At 44.1% G+C, this 21,599-nt stretch overlaps 1 protein-coding gene across 1 annotated transcript in view; it reads left to right on the top strand.

Annotated features, from left to right (window-relative positions):
• LOC142254307 (receptor-type tyrosine-protein phosphatase eta-like) overlaps positions 1 to 21,599 on the top strand; it is a 91,320-nt gene that overhangs the window by 53,868 nt on the left and 15,853 nt on the right. Inside the window, exons 12-14 of the mRNA XM_075325355.1 lie at positions 1,378 to 1,468; positions 11,957 to 12,047; positions 19,469 to 19,542. Of these exons, the coding sequence (XP_075181470.1) occupies positions 1,378 to 1,468; positions 11,957 to 12,047; positions 19,469 to 19,542 (256 nt within the window). The remainder of the gene's footprint in view (positions 1 to 1,377; positions 1,469 to 11,956; positions 12,048 to 19,468; positions 19,543 to 21,599) is intronic.

Genomic DNA, 21,599 nt, shown 5'->3' with positions numbered 1-21,599 from the left:
TTTGACCTCCTAAAATGTGGAGTGTTTGTAAAGAAATGTGTACAATTCCTACAATTTCTATCAGATATTTTTGTTCAAACCTTCAAATTAAACGATACAATCTGCACTTGAATTCTGTTGTAGAGGTTTCATTTCAAATCCAATGTGGTGGCATGCAGAGCCCAACTCGCGAAAATTGTGTCACTGTCCAAATATTTCTGGACCTAACTGTATATATATATGTATATATATATCTCACATAGTCATTGCTACACGTGTTTGCATCCTTGAAATTTTCCATTCCAGAAAATGAGTTTTTTCCCCCAGAAAATTAACAATACACCCCATACACTGCCCTTATCCACAATACACCCTCTAAACCGACCATCTGTATAGTATCTACTGCACACACTGCCGATTTGTATAACATTCCCCCAAAGACACTGCCCCTCTGTATAATATCCCCCCACACACTGCCAGTCTGTTTAATATCCTCCCACGCACACTGCCAGTCTGTTTAAAATCTTCCCCCACACACTGCCCCCCTGTATAATATCCTCCTCCACACACTTCCCCCCTGTATAATATCCTCCCCCACACACTGCCCCTCTGTATAATATCCACACACACACACTTCCCTTTTGTATAATATCCTCACACACAGTGCATTGCCTATCTAACCGTGCAAACCGAACTCCCTGACTCTAACAAAAGTTTCTTTAGGGGTCTTTTTTTTCTGAGGTGCAAACATAATTTCTAACTCTGCTGCCCAGTCATGAACCTACCCTGCACAAGCGCTACTACAGCTGGTTGGTGGTCCTGATCTTCACTATTCAAAGTATATCTTATTCCAATAAAAGTCCTGCTGTTACTGCTGGGGTGGTTTCAGATGTATGGTATTAGGGTGATGTATGGTATTAGGGCAACTTCTTTTACCCCACTCTGGACTTGTTAAATGTGGAGTTTATGTTAGCCTTACTAGGTTAACCAAAGCAGTTACCATGAATTGGTGTGCTAAGTGCAAGTCCACAGGGCTCTGAATGCAACACCCCACAATTCCACAGTGTCTCAGGGGGAATAGCTCTGACTAATCCACAGCTCAGCTCAGTTACCTATTATCTGTGTACTTAGATCATTTCTGGCCTGCACACATGTACATAGATATTATTATTTGTTACAGGAAAGAAGAGAAGAACCCCCATGTTCAACCTCCATCAATTAAGTAAGTCACTATGTTACTAAGTCGTATTTTTTTACATATACTTCAATATAACACATTGGGGTCGACAATTTTTCAATGGAGAAATATTCATTACCTAAATTAAATATCTAAAATTACATAAAATTACATATAAAACATTTTTCACAAATTTGATGAATCTTTTATTCTCTTCACAGGCAATCTCGGGCCATGAGCACTGCTAGATTTATTAGTCATTTTGAAAGGCAGAAAGCCGACAGTAATATGGGATTTAGTGAAGAGTATGAGGTAAGTTGTTTTATTCAGACTGTGTCACCTATTGGTTGATTTTGTAATTGCATATATAAGGGCCTTTCACTTATGGTTTACATCATGATTGTGGCTACAGGTCGGCAAAATTTTAGCGCAGCTCCAAGTTGCTCCTAAATTTTGTGATGCTTTTTAAGGCAATTTCTCCCAATGTCGAAAAAAAAGGACAAAGCTGGGTCATGATGCCAAAGCTCATCTAATTTATGATTAATTGTGGCATTCTCTAGGCCAGAAATCTTACTCCAGTCAATGACTGGAGTGAGATTTCTGGCATGCCACTTGTCGAACACTTTAAATTCGTGAAGAGGTGTGAACCCCTTCATAATTCATGAGCATCTGACTCCACTAGACCCCCTTATCAAGACTGGGGGAAAAATGACTACACTTGATGAATCAGGGCCATTTTTTTTTTTTTTTAAATGAATATATATATTATCTCTGACAGAGATTTTTCCCTGGGGTATTTACTTTTTCCCCCATCATGACCTGACCAATAGTATCTACTATGATTAAAATTGGGGAATGTTGGTAGAACAACGCTGTGTGTAATTACAAACACCTCTGTATCTGTAGCTGACTGTTAGGGGTACTTTGCACACTACGACATCGCAGGTGCGATGTCAGTGGGGTCAAATCGAAAGTGATGCACATCCGGCGTCGCTGTCGACATCGCAGTATGTGAATCCTTTTACATACGATTAACGAGCGCAAAAGTGTCATTATCGTATGATTTGTGTAGTGTTCGACATTTCCATAATTTCGCAGCAGCGACGGTACGATGTTGTTCCTTGTTCCTGCGGCAGCACACATCGCTGTGTATGAAGCCGCAGGAGCGAGGAACATCTCCTTACCTGCCTCCACCGGCTATGCGGTAGGAAGGAGGTGGGTGGGATGTTACGTCCCGCTCATCTCCGCCCCTCCACTTCTATTGGCCGCCTGCCATGTGACGTCGCTGTGACGCCGCACGACCCGCCCCTTTAGGAAGGAGGCGGGTCACCGGCCAAAGCGACGTCGCAGGGCAGGTAAGTGCATGTGAAGCTGCCGTAGCAATAATGTTCGCTACTGCAGCAATCACAAGATATCGCTGCTGCGACGGGGGCGGGGACTATCGCGCTCGGCATCGCTAGCATCGGCTAGCGATGTTGCAGTGTGCAAAGTACCCCTAAGTGTGGGAGCGGGTGAGCAGAACAGAGATGACCGTGATGTGAGAGGAGAGCTGCAGATGCAGAAGTGTTTGTATTGACACAGCTCTGCTTTCCCTAGCCACGGTTGTATGCACAGTCAATGCTGATAATCAGATCTGTGTCAAGAGAAGAGCGGGGCTGTGAGTCATTACATGTCTTTCCATATCATGTAAAGAAACAAAGGCGGTTCAGACATTTTGTGGGAGGTTGTTTTTCCCCTGCATGCTGCTGTCTGCTTGTGATTGGTCAGAATCATGCAAGGGAAAAAGTAAACTTCCCAGAAATGAATGTCTAATAACGCCCTCTTGTTTCTAGTGGACATTGGCATTTAATCTTTACAAATATCTACTCAATGAAGATGAGAAATTAAAAAAAACAAAAAAGTTGTACTCACCTTTTGCAATAGGCTAAAACTGGTGGAAGTGAAGTGGCGTTAAAAATAACCTATTTTTGAATCAGAGTTTTAGGTTAAATTTATTTAAAAAAAATGTTAGTAGTTTTTTTTTCTTCGCATCCCATTTATGTATTAAAAATAATCTATTAATTACTACACTGGCCCTTTGGTCTATTGTAGATATATAATTCCTTTTCCTTTCGGAACTACACATGTACATTAGCAGCAATAAACTGACTCAGACACTATATTTCAAACCTTTAATGTGCATGTGCAAAGGTCATTGTGAAGGGAGGGGGAACGGGCAGCTGTGATAACACAGGTTCCCCCAATGACAATAGGTGTTATCAACTGTGAATAGAGGTGTTATAAATCATTGTAGTCCTGTCTGTGATGATAAGGAACCTGCTCAAAACTCTTCTATAAGGCTATGTGCACACAGTGCGTTTTTCTCGGCGTTTTTGCGCGTTTTTCGGGTGCGTTTTTGGCCTCAAAACTGCATGACTTTGCTTCCCCAGCAAAGTCTATGAGTTTTCATTTTTGCTGTCCCCACACAGCGTTTTTTTTCAGCTGCGTTTTTGTGGTGACCACAAAAACGCAGCATGTCAATTATTCCCGCGTTTTTCACTGCGCTTTTCATCCATTGAGTTCAATGGGATGTTGAAAGACGCAATGAGAAACGCAAATAGCTGCGTTTTGGTGCGTTTCTAAGACCAAAAACGCAGCTATAAACGCAGGAGGTGGGTAGTAAAGTGACGTGTACAGGAAGAGGATTCCTTCTGTCAGTAAACACAGAAGCGTGAATCCTCCCGGTACCGTCACCGTCGCGTCCACCTCCCGTCCTGTGCATGTATGCTGCCGTGCGGCGCCATGTTCGGGCGGGAGGTGGAAGCGGCTGCGAAAACAAAAGTTAACAGTAGAGAAAAAAAAAAAAAAAGTTATACTCACCTGTCTGCAGCCTCCCGGTGCCATACCCGCTCCCAGCTCCTCTCACGGTATCGCCACCCCCGCTCCGGCTGTGTGCAGACGGCCGGGAAAGCTCCGATGGATGCAGGACCTGGCGATGGATCACCTGATGCAGTCACCTGACGCATCAGGTGATCGTAAGTATCGCGGTGACGCGGGCGCCCGGCCGGTATCAGCGGATGCGTCAGGAGACTTCATCCCTGATTACCGACAGCTGCTGCAGCGATCGGACGGGATCAGACTCCCGCCCCATCGCTCCAGGAGCTGCCGGTAATCAGCACATAAGTGAGTATTATTATTTTTTTTTTTTTTTCTACTGATGCATCAGCTGATTGTATAAAAGCCGATTATACAATCAGCTGATGTGTCATGTGATTCACGTAGTTTAACCTGACACATCATCTGATCGCTTTGCCTTCCAGCAAACCGATCAGATGATATTGGATCCTGATTGGACGGCGCGGGACCCTGACCCAGGATTACTGCGGAGTGGGGTTTATTTCAATAAAGATGGAGTCACTAATTGTGTTGTGTTTTATTTCTAATAAAAATATTTTTCTGTGTTGTGTTTTTTTTTTATCTTTACTAGAAATTCATGGTGGCCATGTCTAATATTGGCGTGACACCATGAATTTCGGGCTTAGGGCCAGCTGATAATATACAGCTAGATACAGATAGATAGATAGCCCCCCACATGTAAAGGCTACGGTGATATACAGTGCCTACAAGTAGTATTCAACCCCCTGCAGATTTAGCAGGTTTGATAAGATGCAAATAAGTTAGAGCCTGCAAACTTCAAACAAGAGCAGGATTTATTAACAGATGCATAAATCTTACAAACCAACAAGTTATGTTGCTCAGTTAAATTTTAATAAATTTTCAACATAAAAGTGTGGGTCAATTATTATTCAACCCCTAGGTTTAATATTTTGTGGAATAACCCTTGTTTGCAATTACAGCTAATAATCGTCTTTTATAAGACCTGAGCAGGCCGGCACAGGTCTCTGGAGTTATCTTGGCCCACTCCTCCATGCAGATCTTCTCCAAGTTATCTAGGTTCTTTGGGTGTCTCATGTGGACTTTAATCTTGAGCTCCTTCCACAAATTTTCAATTGGGTTAAGGTCAGGAGACTGACTAGGCCACTGCAACACCTTGATTTTTTCCCTCTTGAACCAGGCCTTGGTTTTCTTGGCTGTGTGCTTTGGGTCGTTGTGTTGTTGGAAGATGAAATGACGACCCATCTTAAGATCCTTGATGGAGGAGCGGAGGTTCTCGGCCAAAATCTCCAGGTAGGCCGTGCTATCCATCTTTCCATGGATGCAGACCAGATGGCCAGGCCCCTTGGCTGAGAAACAGCCCCACAACATGATGCTGCCACCACCATGCTTGACTGTAGGGATGGTATTCTTGGGGTCGTATGCAGTGCCATCCAGTCTCCAAACGTCACGTGTGTGGTTGGCACCAAAGATCTCGATCTTGGTCTCATCAGACCAGAGAACCTTGAACCAGTCTGTCTCAGAGTCCTCCAAGTGATCATGAGAAAACTGTAGACGAGCCTTGACATGACGCTTTGAAAGTAAAGGTACCTTACGGGCTCGTCTGGAACGGAGACCATTGCGGTGGAGTACGTTACTTATGGTATTGACTGAAACCAATGTCCCCACTGCCATGAGATCTTCCCGGAGCTCCTTCCTTGTTGTCCTTGGGTTAGCCTTGACTCTTCGGACAAGCCTGGCCTCGGCACGGGTGGAAACTTTCAAAGGCTGTCCAGGCCGTGGAAGGCTAACAGTAGTTCCATAAGCCTTCCACTTCCGGATGATGCTCCCAACAGTGGCGACAGGTAGGCCCAACTCCTTGGAAAGGGTTTTGTACCCCTTGCCAGCCTTGTGACCCTCCACGATCTTGTCTCTGATGGCCTTGGAATGCTCCTTTGTCTTTCCCATGTTGACCAAGTATGAGTGCTGTTCACAAGTTTGGGGAGGGTCTTAATTAGTCAGAAAAGGCTGGAAAAAGAAATAATTAATCCAAACATGTGAAGCTCATTGTTCTTTGTGGCTGAAATACTTCTTAATACTTTAGGGGAACCAAACAGAATTCTGGTGGTTTGAGGGGTTGAATAATAAATGACCCTCTGAATAAACTTTTCACAATTTAAAAAAAAAATAAAAAAATAAATAACATTCTTTTTTGCTGCAGTGCATTTCACACTTCCAGGCTGATCTACAGTCCAAATGTCACAATGCCAAGTTAATTCCGAATGTGTAAACCTGCTAAATCTGCACGGGGTTGAATACTACTTGTAGGCACTGTACGTACCCTCCACTGTCTTCAAATTTTATAGATGTCGTTCTGGTTCCTCAGGGCCATCTCATGCCCAAAATGTCTGACTGGCCGGAAGTTATGTCACAAGTGCACAATGTAACTCAGAGCCATAACATAGAGATGTACTGAGTTGTGACCTCCGGCAGGTCACAACTCAGGCACATCGCAAACCACAGGAGAAGAGTGGGAGCAACGTTGGAAACAGATGAAGATGGCCGCAGGTTGTCATAAAACATGAAGCAGGGGCCTTACATTTAAAGCGCCACTCCAGCTGTGAAATTAAAATAAAAAAAAGCAAAACTCTGGAGTGGTGCTTTAAAGGACAAAGAAGTATGGGTTTAGAATAACACCAGTGGGCGGTTTAAAAATTGCAAGATTTTTGTTTACTACACATTGATTGTGATACAAAAAATAAATTGTGAAAAAAAAAAAATAGATGTAACATGAAAACTTGATTAACTTGATTTAATTAATGGGTAATTTCTAATACATTCCCTTTAAAGAGTAACTTGACTTATTCATTTCTTTCATAACTTTACAATTAGGCTGGGGCCACACGGGGACTACTGCGATCCTCGCATGACACTCGGCTCACGCTGGCAGCGCAGCAGGAGCCGAGTGTCATTGCGACTGAAGTTAGATCGTGCAACCACAGCTGCGGGGGGCGGGCCGGCACTGAGGAGGGGCGGGCCGGCTCTGAGGAGGGGCGGGCTGGCGCTGCAAAGGGGAGGGAGGGATTTATCTCCCTCTCTCCTCCGTTGCCGGCTATTGCCATTCTCGCCCTGCACTCGCAGAACACTGGTGTAATGCAAGTGCAGTGCAATGTTTCTCTCGCCCCATAGACTTTAATGGGTGCGAGAGAAAGAGTCTCGCATTACAGTAGCAGCATGCTGCTGCTGCTCGGTGGCTCGAGCGGTGGGCCGGATCCGGGGACTCGAACGACGCTCCTCGCCCGTGAGTGAAAAGGGGATAGTTTTTGGGGTTTGGGGAGTCAGTCAGTGACGCCACCCACGGTTTGTGGTGAGGTTGGGACACCACCGCTGCTCTGGATGGGGATCCCGGGAGCGATGACAGGGAGCAGCCGAGATGTTTCTCTCCCCTCCGTGGGTAGGGGGTTTTTGGTGGTCCCGGGGCCCGGTGAGGGTAACTGGAGAGTGGATGGCAGGGTTTGGTGAGATGCAGGGTCGCGGGGGCAGCGCGGTGCCAGACGGCACGGTGGTACTCACTTAGCCAATAACGTATATGGAGTCTCTGGTAAAACAAACGGCTGGATGGACGGGTCCCGCAGCCGGCTGCAGTGGTCACACCCGGTAGGTTGGCGGTGACTGCCTTTCCCTACACCTGTAGTGTGTTTTCGGCTCTGATGACTTCCCACCGGTAACCCGCGTGGATAGATGCCGAGGGAGCCCCTTTTGCCCGCAGGCTCTGGCCCTGGGAATTGTAGCCTTGGCGGTGACTGTGTTTCCCTTCAAGGTTGAGCGGTTGCCTTCAATCGGGTCTTTGCTGCTGGGAAACCCCGGAGGTTCCCGTCGCTAACGGATTTGACCGGTTTTACGGCGACTCCAAGCCTGGTCGGGGTCCGTAGGCCCTGCCGAATGGTGCTGGCTTCTCTTCGCTCCCCGGTTCGGTACCGGCGGGCCACCGCCCGACACCGGTCCTACGGTTCCGCATCCATCGGCCCCTCCTGCAGATGGTCACCACCGTCTGCCAACCTTGCTGTATGTGCCCGGACCACGTACCCGGGCACGGTCAGACTGCTTCTCTCTTGCCACTTCACTCTCCCTAACTCTTCTCGAGCTCTGGCCGAGCTTAACTGACTTCCTTTCCCGCCTCCAGGACTGTGAACTCCTCAGTGGGTGAGGCCAACCGCCTGGCTCCACCCCACCTGGTGTGGACATCAGCCCCTGGAGGGAGGCAACAAGGATTTGTGTGTGACTGATGTGCCTAACCGGGGTGTAGGGTGTGTTGTTGCAGTACCTGTGACGTCCTGGCTTGTCCAGGACGCCACATGTATCTTAGGTCAAAGTGCAGAGAGATAAGAAATGTAATTCCTCACTTACATACACAGCAGCCTATTCTGACCAGTTACCTGAAAGTGTGGATACTGGGAAGTTTACAGTATTTTAATTTTTCTACTATATTTGCTTCAAAATATATGGTGGTCATTTGGATCACCTGAAGAATAAATGATCATGATGACGGCCAGTTGTCTGTTTTGGTCCTAGAGGACACTAAAGGCCGCTTTACACACTGCGATATTGGTACAGATATCGCCAGCGTGCGTACCCGCCCCCATCGGTTGTGCGACACGGGCCAGACACTGCCCGTGTCGCACAACATTGCCCGGACCCGTCACACGGACTTACCTTCCTTGCGACGTCGCTGTGACCGGCGAACCGCCTCCTTTCTAAGGGGCAGTTTGTTCAGCGTCACAGCGACGTCACAGCAGCGTCACTGAACCGCCGCCCAATAGAAGCGGAGGGGCGGAGATGAGCGGGAGGTAACATCCCGCCCACCTCCTTCCTTCCGCATTGTGGCCGGGAGGCAGGTAAGGAGAGCTTCCTCGTTCCTGCGGTGTCACACGGAGCGATGTGTGCTGCCGCAGGAACGAGAAACAACTTCGTTACTGCTGCAGTAACGATATTTGAGAATGGACCCCCATGTCACCGATGAGCGATTTTGCACATTTTTGCGACGATGCAAAATCGCTCATAGGTGTCACACGCAACGGCATCGCTAATGCGGCCGGATGTGCGTCACAAAATCCGTGACCCCCAACGAGATTGCATTAGCGATGTCGTAGCGTGTAAAGCCCCCTTTAGTGTGCCTTATATAGGGGGGTGTTAAGGAAAAACATGGCTTGTATTCTTGCCCAAATCAGTGGAATATTTGACCACTAGCTAAGCTGTGAGAACACATAACACGTAGGAGTGGATATGTTTTCTAATCCCGGACAAGCTCTTTCGTATGTATCATGTATGGTGTGGCTTTATCAATAGTGCATCTGTAATCTGTGTTACATACAGATTTTGTTGAAGATTTGGAGCATATTTCACCTTTTTCTTTACAAAGAGAACAATCCAAGCTGAGTATGCACACACAATTGCCATTCTACAGATTTTAAAATCTACACACAGTATAGCAACGTGTATATAAGATTTGTTAGTCTCATTTGCTTAGCGGGTACTGTATAAGGCTATGTGCGCACTAGAGATGTGAAGTTTCTCGAGAAAATCTTCTCGAGAAACTTCTGGGAGTGAAGATTTGCTGAACTCCGGAAAAAATCCGCGGCAAAACCGCATGCGGATTTGCCGCGGATTTGCCGCGGAATTGCCGCGAAATTGCCGCGAAATTGCCGCGATTTTCCCGCGGGTGGTTCCCTGCAGATTTTTGCAGGCTGTACTGCAGAAATCCGCGGGATACCTGCGGATTTAATGGACATGTTCATTTTCTCAAGAAAGTTTCTCGAGAAATTTCCGCACCGAAACTTTATTGAGAAAAATCCGCACCAGTGCGCACAGCTTTTTTTTTTTCTCATAGAATTTCATGGGAAATGTCTGCACAAAGATTGCAGACATTTCTCAAGAAATTTCCGTGGCAAATCCGCGGGTAAATCCGCGGGTATTTTGCTCTAGTGCGCACATAGCCTTAGGCTATGTGCGCACGCTGCGGATTTTACAGCGGATTTGCTGCAGAAAATGTAACATTGCTGCAGTCATTCCCCAGCAAAACCTATGGGTATTAAATAATGCGTTTTTTTATACCTGCGGATTTACCCGCGTACTTTCCACTGCGGAATTAATGAGCATGTCACTTCTTTTCCGCAGGTACCTGCGGTTTTTGCCATAGATAATGGTAAAAATCCGCAGGGACTAACCTGCGGAAAAACCGCAGCAAATCTGCGCCAAAACTTCAGTAATACCACATGCAGATTTCGTTGCGGTTTTGGTGCAGTTTTTTACCACAGGTGCGGGATTTTTTTTGAGGGACTGGATTTTCCTTAAGAAAAAGTCAATTTCTAGTGCACGCGTGGCCTTACTGTGCAGAATTTCTCCCCACAAATCCACACCAATTATGCAACTTGTAAAACATGACAAGGAACATGCTACCAAAAAGTTTGTAGCTAAACGATACAGTTAAGCTGGACATTTTCGCTGCAAAGTGTGAAATCCATAGAAACATCCGCAACATTAATTACTCTAGTCAATTTCTGCTGCAATATTCTCTGCAGAATGTGCTATGTGTTTCTTAAAACCTCATACACACAGCTGCTTTTGCACTATGCAGCAGATTTTCTATTGTGTTTCCCATGTGCTTAGACCTTTAATGTTTTCTGACCCGTAGAATCCCCCTTTATTGCAGGATATGAAGCACACAATCCAACTAACATAATGGAAAACAAAAGGAGAACAATCGAGTGTATATGCAAATGGTAATTTATTATCAAAAAGACACACGCAAAACAGCAATAAAGAGAGAGTTAAAAACAACTACCACTGAATCAAGGGGGGCATACACTGTGATACAATAGTACAATATATAGGCTGCCAGTAGCCGTGGGAGAGGTGAACATATGATGGTATTATATTAAAACAACCAAAATAGGTGTGAAATGGTAATAGAATCTAATGTTCACAGTCTCTAATAGTCGTGGGAGAGGCATGCAGTTGAGGCAATAAATGGTAACAATTAGCCGTGGATGAGAGGAGTAATGGCTATAGTATGATCCTCTAGTCGTGGGAGAGAGAGGCAATAAAGGCCTAATGAGGAGTAACCAACACGCCGGGGTAGGTGGACATTACCGGTACTCTATTCAACTGACAGTTGCAGTGTATAAAAAAGTGGAGTCCGACCATAACCCAGGCATGTGGAGGACCATATAAACAAATTCTAACCAAAGGCTATCAGTTACCAAAGATTACTTAAGCAAGTGCCAAAAAGTTCCTTAGCAGACATATTGCCAAAAAATATAAAGTGCAAGTGCATACCAATAACAGCTGTCAATGTCAAGAGAAAAACCACATGCCCACAAATGAAAACCAGCCACTGGCGTCAAGTATATATAAAAATTCACATTTCGCGAGGTATTGTTGCTTCTTCAAGGTCTCCTCCTTGAAGAAGCAACAACACCTCGCGAAACGCGCGTTGGTGGTGATCCCTTTCTTTCCTGGGTATGTGCATTATGTGAATTTTTATATATACTTGACGCCAGTGGCTGGTTTTCATTTGTGGGCATGTGGTTTTTCTCTTGACATTGCTATTGCTGTTTTGCGTGTGTCTTTTTGATAATAAATTACCATTTGCATATACACTCGATTGTTCTCCTTTTGTTGTACGTCACTACGATTGGTGCATATACTCCGCCAGCGCAAGTGTGCTGGCGGAGTATTTACCTTATGGCTCATTTTTTTGAGAAATTGTCTCATAACATAATGGAAAGCAGAAACTCCAGCATTAGATACATTTCTAAAAATTGCTTTGTCATCACAAGTGTCAGAATTTTGTTACAGGTTTATGAGTTTTTCACTATTTCTAGGGTTAGCAGCAAACCTATAATTATACTGTTGACACTTTGTTGCTTTTCTTTATTTTTAATTTAGAAATTATCATCTGTTGGCATCAAACAAACTAAATTACTGGCTGATAAATTAGAGAATAGAGAGAAGAACAGATACACCAATATATTGCCATGTAAGTATGTGGAACCGGATTTTTGACACCTGGCAGATTTTTATGAAATTTCCTGCACCTAAAACCCCGGTTCTATATCTATATAGGGTTGTTTCTGCAGCATTTGCTTAGATGTTTACAAATTATATTCATATGTATGGAACAATCAAGAATTTATTAAATAAAATCTATCCTTAGGGGCACTTTGCACACTACGACATCGCAAGCCGATGCTGCGATGCCGAGCGCGATAGTCCCCGCCCCCGTCGCAGCAGCGATATCTTGTGATTGCTGTAGCGAACATTATCGCTACAGCAGCTTCACACGCACTTACCTGCCCTGCGACGTCGTTCTGGCTGGCGACCCCGTCTCCTTCCTAAGGGTGCGGGTCGTGCGGCGTCACAGCGATGTCACTAAGCGGCCGCCCAATCAATGCGGATGGCGGAGATGAGCTGGACGAACATCCCGCCCACCTTCTCCCTTCCTCATTGCTGGCGTGTGGCAGGTAAGGTGAGGTTCCTCGTTCCTGTGGCGTCACACGTAGCGATGTGTGCTGCCGCAGGGACGAGGATCAACTTCGCCCACGCGACAGCAGCGATACTTGAGAATGGACCCCCATGTCAACGAGGAGCGATTTTAGACGTTTTTGCAACGATCCAAAATCGCTCATAGGAGTCACACACAACGAGATCCCTACAGCGGCCGGATGTGCGTCACAAAATCCGTGACCCCAACGAGATCGCTGTAGCAAACTCGTAGCGTGTAAAGCCACCCTTAGAGTATGTTGATGCATAGTAGATATGCTGTGGATTTTCTGTGTGGCTCTACACTTTGTGTAAGGCCTCTGCCACACTCACGTGAAAATCACGCACGTGCCGCAAGACACGTATTTCCCCTGCGTGTTGCGTGTAGGTAAGTACGTATCTCCGGTACGTGCGGGCCACGTGTGTTCTCTGTGTGCTATCCGCCATAACACACGGAGAATCGGTAATTTGCATACTCACATGGTCCTTCCTGCTGTCCAGGGTACTGATCTTCGGTCTCCGGTTCTGCCGACTCCCCGCCGCTGCTGCTGCTGCTTCTGGCCACAGTGAAGTGAATATTAAATGAGCATAATGAGCGGCGGTCGGCAGCAAGTGACAGCAGCGGAAGAGACAGCAGGGCTGGAGAAGGTGAGTAAAGATTTGTTATTTTTTTTCCTCTGACAAGTGAGTTTTCTCCGGCGCGTGTCACACTGGACCGCATCCACACTACATCCATGTGGTACGGGTGCGGGCCATGTGACACCCGTGATTCCGGAGAAAACGTGGACATGTCAGCATGTTGGAAAACGCACACACGTACAAACGGACACGCACACGTTCCGTGTGGTTTTATGTGTGTGTGCGTGCTACCATAGGGTAGCATTGGTGTACGTATCTCCGTGTCGCCGGTATGTGCAAAAACGTACCAAACACGTACCGGCGGCACGGATGTGTGTCGGAGACCTAAAGACTTCAATGTAGAAATTAACATGCAGTGCAGATTTTTATTTTTCCAGATTGGCAATTCTTTCTAAGACCTTATTCACACATCAGTATTTTGCAATAATATTTTTAAATCAATGATACTGATGTATCACTATAGCTAAGGCCTCTTTCACACGTACGTGCCTCCGGTATGTGTATGGTCCGTTTCCTCACGTACCGGAGACACGTACACACGTAGACCTATTACAAACAAGGAGAACACACAGGAAATTAGGTTGCATATTGACCAAGTGGTATATTATATCAATAATGGGAATCCCCTATTAAAGGCAACCATTGACTACATATAAGTGCTGGACAAATCGCATAACAATAGTCATAGAAAGGAAAAAGAAAAAACGATCAAGCGTCCAGTGTGTGAAACAAGTTTTTATTGATCAGTGCTGAGGGTGGACACACAGATAAAAGAATTCCGTCAGGGGGAGGCGGTTGCCGAAACGGCCGTCGGGTTGGCGGAATTTCCGGCTGGTCACATCCCATTCTGATAATACGTGGCAAGTTACATTATCGCTAGTGCCTTATTCACAATTTCACCTTCACTTGCAAGCATGGATCGGGCTATTTACTTTATTGATTAGTACCTTATGGTACATATGGAATCACTCTTGCTCCAAACTAATTTAGGGTGACTCTTCTGCATTTTCTTATATAGCGGACTACATTTATCTTTCCACGTGGTCCCATGCCTGACTCTGCCAGCAACAGCATTAGTCTACTAGCCACATTGGTTACCACAGAGAGTGGATTTCATAATGTATGAAATTTCATAATGGATTTCATAATGGATAAGTGGATTTCATAATGTCCAGATCTTTGCATTACTGCATGATTGGCTACTATTTAGCAAATACAGTAAGCCCAATATACGGTGCATATAGCAATGCTAGATTCATGAGTTAATTATCTAGTAGTTCAATTCATGCAGCTATGTTAGATCATGTAATTTCCATCTGTCCTTCCACACCATTAACTTATTAATGTCCATCTCAGGTTTTGTATATACCTAATTGTATGCATGGTGGTTGTCCACGTCAGGCATCTATATTTGTGGTTGTCACACTGCCGGTTGTTCCTGGTTGTTGTTTGTTTTTAAATTCTTTTATCTGTGTGTCCACCCTCAGCACTGATCAATAAAAACTTGTTTCACACACTGGACGCTTGATCGTTTTTTTCTTTTTCCTTTCTATGACACGTAGACCTATGTCTTCCTATGGTGTCGGACACACGTATGTATTTTCGCACGGAACGTGTGTCCGTTCCGTACATACGTGTGTCCGTTTGTTTCTCACACCGACATGTCCGTTTTATCTCCGGCATCATGTGTGTCACACGGAACGCATTCGGGTCACACGTAACACACACGGACCACACGGATGTGTTCCGTGTGACACCCACCAGAGAAAAGACACGTGTGCGAGAAAAAAACCCAAAACATTACTCACCTTCTCCAGCCCTGCAGTCTCTGCTGCTGCTGTCACTTGCTGCCGACCGCCGCTCATTGAATATTCACTTCACTGCGGTCCGGAAGCAGCAGCAGTGGGGAGTCGGCAGGACCGGAGACCGGAGATCAGCACCACGGACAGCGACGCCAGGGACAAGTGAGTAGAAAATTCACGTTCTCCGTGTGTTATCACGAATAACACACGGAGAACACACGTAGGCCATGCACACATGACACACCGAGGGCAATATACACATGAAACACGTGCATGATTTTCATGGACGTGTAAAAGAGGCCTAAAGGGTTTTCACCATGGATGGCTTCAATTAGGGCGCTTTCACACTTGTGTTGGACGGGATCCGTTGCATTGCGTTGTGTGACGGATGCAACGGATGCGTTGCATATAGTGGCACAACGGATGCAACGGATCGTACAAAATAAAGCAATCCGTTATAGTTTTTTTTCTTGGCCTTACACATCTGAGCATGCGCAGTTGTGTAAAGACGGTTGACGGAATCCGTCAAATGACGGATTCTAACGGAATCCGCCACCATAGGCGTCCATTATAACAACAACGGACGCCGATGGAATCCTGCAGGTTGCCTTTTTTTGACACTCCGCCAAGCACAGAAAAACGCTACATGCAGCGTTCCATCCGCCAGGCGAAAGAAACGCAGCGTCGACTGACGGATGCAACGCAAAGCCATCCGTTGCTATCCTTAGCTAATAGAAGTCTATGAGGAATAAAACGGTTTCCTGCAACGGTTACCGTAATTCTTCAAGGTGGCGGATAGCAACGGATGCCATTCAACGCAAAAGCAGCCTTACATATTTGGATTTTGCTGCCGATCCACGACAAAATCCATAGTAGGCTCTGCAACTTTTTGCATGATATGTGAATGTCAATCCAGGGTCTGTATACTCAGCAATGTCAATATGTGGATCGAAACTGGGTTCTTATACCCTCTCTTGTGGAAGGGAAAAGATACAGCACCACTTTAAATCTAAGGAGACTTTGATTTAAAGCAACACTGAAATAATAAAAAAAACAAAAACGTTGGAGGGGTGTTTTAACTAGTCAAAGTGTAAAAAAAAAAAAAAGTAAAATTACAGCATCATACTAGTGTGAATAACCTGCACAGACTCCATTATTTGTATCATAATGCTCAATAATAAAAATGGGCCCAGATTCATTAACTGTTTAAGGCTATGTCCGCACTTTGCGTCGTCCTAGTTGCAGTTCCAAACACATCCTCCGGCAGAAATTGCTTTTGCCAAAGTTGCTTTTGACCACTAAATTGCAGTAAATACGCGTGCGTTTTTACTGTGTTTTAGCCACGTTTTTAGCGCTTTTTACCTGCTTTTCCATTGCTTAAATACAGATGCGTTATAAACATAAAGAAAGACACTGCTAAATAAAGTTTAAACAGTCAAACACTATGAAAAAAGGGGAAAAAAAAGAAAAGAAATATAATAAATTAAATCATAACGAAAATAGTTAAATTTAATATAATTATAGCGGTTTTATACTATTTATCGCTAAAATAACAATAAATTAATATTTTTCATTAATTTAATTGTCGGACTATGTGTGTGTAAAGGGACACATCATTCCATTATTTTGATGTCAGAAACGCATGCGTTTATGTAGTCCAAAACGCATTTTTTCTGCAGCTAAAAAGCAGGTAAAACGCTGGAATTTTGATGTTTCTTGCTTTTTACAACTTCTCATTGACTTCAATGTTAGCAAAACGCAGCCCAAATGGCAAAAACAATCGACGTGCTGCTTGTTTGAACGCAGAGTTTTTGCCCAAAATTATGCAAATTAAACGCAGCGTTTTGAATAGCAAAGTGCGCACAAGAAATCCCCATTTCCCATAGACTTTGCTGGAAAATCAAAACATATGCATTTTGGCTGCAGCTGAAACGCAGGTAAAAACGCAAAGTGCGCACATAGCCTAAATCAGGAAACTGTTGTTAAAAAAAAAGTTGCACAATGTAGAGTTACTCAAATTGTGAGCTTTTGGGCGTTTTCACACCAGTTTCACACAGCCCTACCAAAAGGAGCAGCGCTGGGAGGAACAGGGATAGGGCATGGTTACGCCCACCATCAAAGTCATCAATACTGTCATGGTTCGCCTCCCTGTCCACATGGCTAGGGGGCGGAGCCTTCTCTCGAGCCTCACTTCCAGACCCTGGATGCCTTAAAAGCTGGCATTTCCAGTGAATCAGTGCTGGCTATAAGCTTAGCACTGCTTTGCCTGTGATTGCTGGTCCTGTGAGTGATAGCCTGATCTGTCTGTTCCCGTGCCCTTGTCTGTGTTCTGTCCCCTGGTCGTCCCTCCTGTCCTCTGTCCCCTCTCCTATTTCCCCACTCGGTTGCTTCCTCCGGTACTGACCTTGGCCTGACTTTGACTCCGCTTTTGCTCGTCCCTCTGGTCCTGCTTTTGCCCGTACGGTGTTTGACCCAGCCTGTGTGACTATTCCTTGCATGCTCTGCAGCTCTGCTTCTCAGCTGTGCTTTGAGGTAATGCATGAGAACGCTGTGAATTCACTTCCTGGTTCTCATTGCTCTGTGTAGTGTATTATGCTACAGAGCTCTGGCTCCCTCTGGTGGCAGCATTACAAATACTGTGGTGTGTCTTAAGGCCCCTCTACACACTGAGACTTTCTAGCGATCCCACCAGCTATGGCCAGTTTCACACATCCTTCTTTTTGCCGGTTTCGCGGATCCGGCGCACTCCCGTACAGTGAATACACTACAATGACAGCGCTGTAACTTCCGGGTCACATGCGCCAGTCACATGACAGCACGTGACTGGCGCTTGTTGCGCTGTCATTGTATTGTATTCACTGTACGGGAGCGCGCCGGATCCGCGAAACCGACAAAAAGAAGGATGTGTGAAACTGGCCTATCCCGACCTGGCCGCGATCACTGGAAAGTCTCTAAACAGTCGCTGGTGAGCTGTCAAACAGGCAGATCTGGCCAACGACGCAGCAGCGATATGGACCTGCAGAACGACCTCGCTGGCCGTTGGGGACGTGTCACACGGCAGCTATTTGACGTATGTTAGGGGCGTGGTGTTTGACGCTGACGCCACCTAGGTGTCCTTTTTACACGCCCCTATCAGCTCCGATTGGTGATGGCTAGTGCGTCCTTATTGGCGACCACCAGCTTGGAAAGATTGGCAAAAGTCGCGCTTGTATATCCTTTGTTCCTCAGCTTCTGTTGCTTAGCGGATCTTTGTAGAGTTCTCTGTGCGGCAACGCCACACTGGTTTATCTATACCGCATCAATACAGCTTCAATCAAATGATGCTTACCGCATAGGCTTTGTAGTATTGCAGACTGGAGAACTCTCTAGATCCGCAAACCAGCACGATCAGGTAGCTTTGAAACAAAGGACGAATCGCTAAAGTTGCCTTCTTTTCGGTGAAAGCCGCCCAATCAGAATGCAACAGCGACCACCAATCAGAGGTAAGGGGGCGGGAAAGGGAACGCTATAGCAAGCCTACAGGCTGGGTTCCAAGTCGCTAACGATGTCGTTGTAACGGTGTCAAACACACCGATGCATGCTGCGCAGCGGGAAACAAAGGAACAAAAAATGTTCCTGAACGATTTGTAGCGATCAGCGACCTCACAGCGGGGGCCAGGTCGCTGATGCGTGTCACACACTGCAATGTCGCTGGGGAGGTCGCTGTTATGTCACAAAACCGGTGACGTTACAGCGATATCGCTAGCGATGTTGCAGTGTGTAAAGGGGCCTTAACACCAGAAATGTTATGGATGTCTGAATTCATTAGGGGGTCTGCACCTCTTAATGAATGTGCTGCATCTTATTCCTGCACACCCCTCATTAAGGCTATGTGCCCACGGGACTCTGTATCTGCGGATTTTTCTGCATCAAAATCCGCAGCTTTCCCCCGGAATCCGCACCTTTTCATAGGTGCGGATTTGACGCGGATTTTGTTGCGGATTTTGCAATTTTTTTTTTTTTTTTAATTCAATTGAATAGGCAAAATTCGCACGAAAATCCGCAACAATAATTGACGGGCTGCAGATTTTTCTGCACGAAAATCCGCACGATTTCCGCTGCGGACAAATCTGCAGCGTGGGCACAGCATTTCCCAAATGCCATAGAAATGGCTGGGGAGTAGCTGTGCTGCAGATTTCTGGAAAATCCGTGGCTTTTCCGCGAGAAATCCGCGCATTTTCCTCAGCGTGGGCACATAGCCTTAGACTGGCTTTCGAAATGCCTATGTTAATGGAAAAGGGCATTTATGTTTTACTAAAAATAAATTCGCTATTCTTACCATTCCTGGGCTGGCTAAGTAAATTTTAAGACATAAACATTTTTATTTTTACTCCAAAAATGTATGCAAATTCTTTGCTAAAAAGAGTTACTATTAAAATTAAAACAGGCCCCTCTGCTGCGAGTAAATCTGATTCTCTTCTCTGTATTTTCCCATTAGATGATGTCTCTCGTGTGGTTTTATCCAGTCTCGGGGACCCCACAGAAGATTACATTAATGCAAATTACATTCCGGTAAGCATCTTAAACTTACATCCAACTTTCCAAAGAAATAATATTCACACATGTATTTCTACTATGCACCTGCTGCAGGGCTCTGCACACATCCATCTGACACCCATATCAACACACTATTGATTTTAAAGGGAACTTGTCATGTTCAATAAAAATGCTCTTAAGTCCCCCTTCACATGTCCGTGGAAAAAATGCATGTGTTACACAATCCGTATGTCATCCGTGTGCTATTTGTGTCTGTGTGTGTTTGCCCGTGTGACCGGAAATAAACGCATTATACTGAAATTATCTTTTTTTTTATGTGTAAAAGATGTTCAAAGCTAGAAAAATGATAGATGTCAAACACCTATAAGTGCTTTTCAATAAATTAGAATACCATTAAAAAGTTAATTTATTTCGGTAATTAAATACAAAAAAGGAAACACATTATATAGAGTCATTACACACAGAGGGATCTATTCCTATATATTATATAGAGTCATTACACACAGAGGGATCTATTCCTATATATTATATAGAGTTATTACACACAGAGAGATCTATTTCTATATATTATAGAGTCATTACACACAGAGGGATCTATTTCTATATATTATATAGAGTCATTACACACAGAGGGATCTATTCCTATATATTATATAGAGCCATTACACACAGAGGGATCTATTCCTATATATTATATGGAGTCATTACACACAGAGGGATCTGTTCCTATATATTATATAGAGTCATTACACACAGAGGGATCTATTCCTATATATTATATAGAGTCATTACACATAGAGGGATCTATTTCTATATATTATATAAAGCCATTACACACAGAGGGATCTATTCCTATATATTATATAGAGTCATTACACACAGAGGGATCTGTTCCTATATATTATATAGAGTCATGACACACAGAGGGATCTATTCCTATATATTATATAGAGTCATTACACACAGAGGGATATATTTCTATATATTATATAGAATCATTACACACAGAGGGATCTATTCCAATATATTATATAGAGTCATTACACACAGAGGGATCTATTCCTATATATTATAGAATAATTACACACAGACGGATCTATTTCTATATATAATATAGAGTCATTACACACAGAGGGATCTATTCCTATATATTATATAGAGTCATTACACACAGGGATCTATTTCTATATATTATATAGAGTCATTACACACAGAGGGATCTATTCCTATATATTATATAGAGTCATTACACACAGAGGGATCTATTCCTATATATTATATAGAGTCATTACACACAGAGGGATCTATTCCTATATATTATATAGATTTATTACACACAGAGAGATCTATTTCTATATATTATAGAGTCATTACACACAGAGGGATCTATTTCTATATATTATATAGAGTCATTACACACAGAGGGATCTATTCCTATATATTATATAGAGCCATTACACACAGAGGGATCTATTCCTATATATTATATGGAGTCATTACACACAGAGGGATCTGTTCCTATATATTATATAGAGTCATTACACACAGAGGGATCTATTCCTATATATTATATAGAGTCATTACACATAGAGGGATCTATTTCTATATATTATATAAAGCCATTACACACAGAGGGATCTATTCCTATATATTATATAGAGTCATTACACACAGAGGGATCTGTTCCTATATATTATATAGAGTCATGACACACAGAGGGATCTATTCCTATATATTATATAGAGTCATTACACACAGAGGGATATATTTCTATATATTATATAGAATCATTACACACAGAGGGATCTATTCCAATATATTATATAGAGTCATTACACACAGAGGGATCTATTCCTATATATTATAGAATAATTACACACAGACGGATCTATTTCTATATATAATATAGAGTCATTACACACAGAGGGATCTATTCCTATATATTATATAGAGTCATTACACACAGGGATCTATTTCTATATATTATATAGAGTCATTACACACAGAGGGATCTATTCCTATATATTATATAGAGTCATTACACACAGAGGGATCTATTCCTATATATTATA

The sequence above is a fragment of the Anomaloglossus baeobatrachus genome, chromosome 10 (genome assembly GCF_048569485.1).
Source record: "Anomaloglossus baeobatrachus isolate aAnoBae1 chromosome 10, aAnoBae1.hap1, whole genome shotgun sequence".
Taxonomy (NCBI): Eukaryota; Metazoa; Chordata; class Amphibia; order Anura; family Aromobatidae; genus Anomaloglossus; species Anomaloglossus baeobatrachus.
Note: the sequence above shows the minus strand (reverse complement) of the source record. Positions and strands in the feature narration are given on the sequence as shown.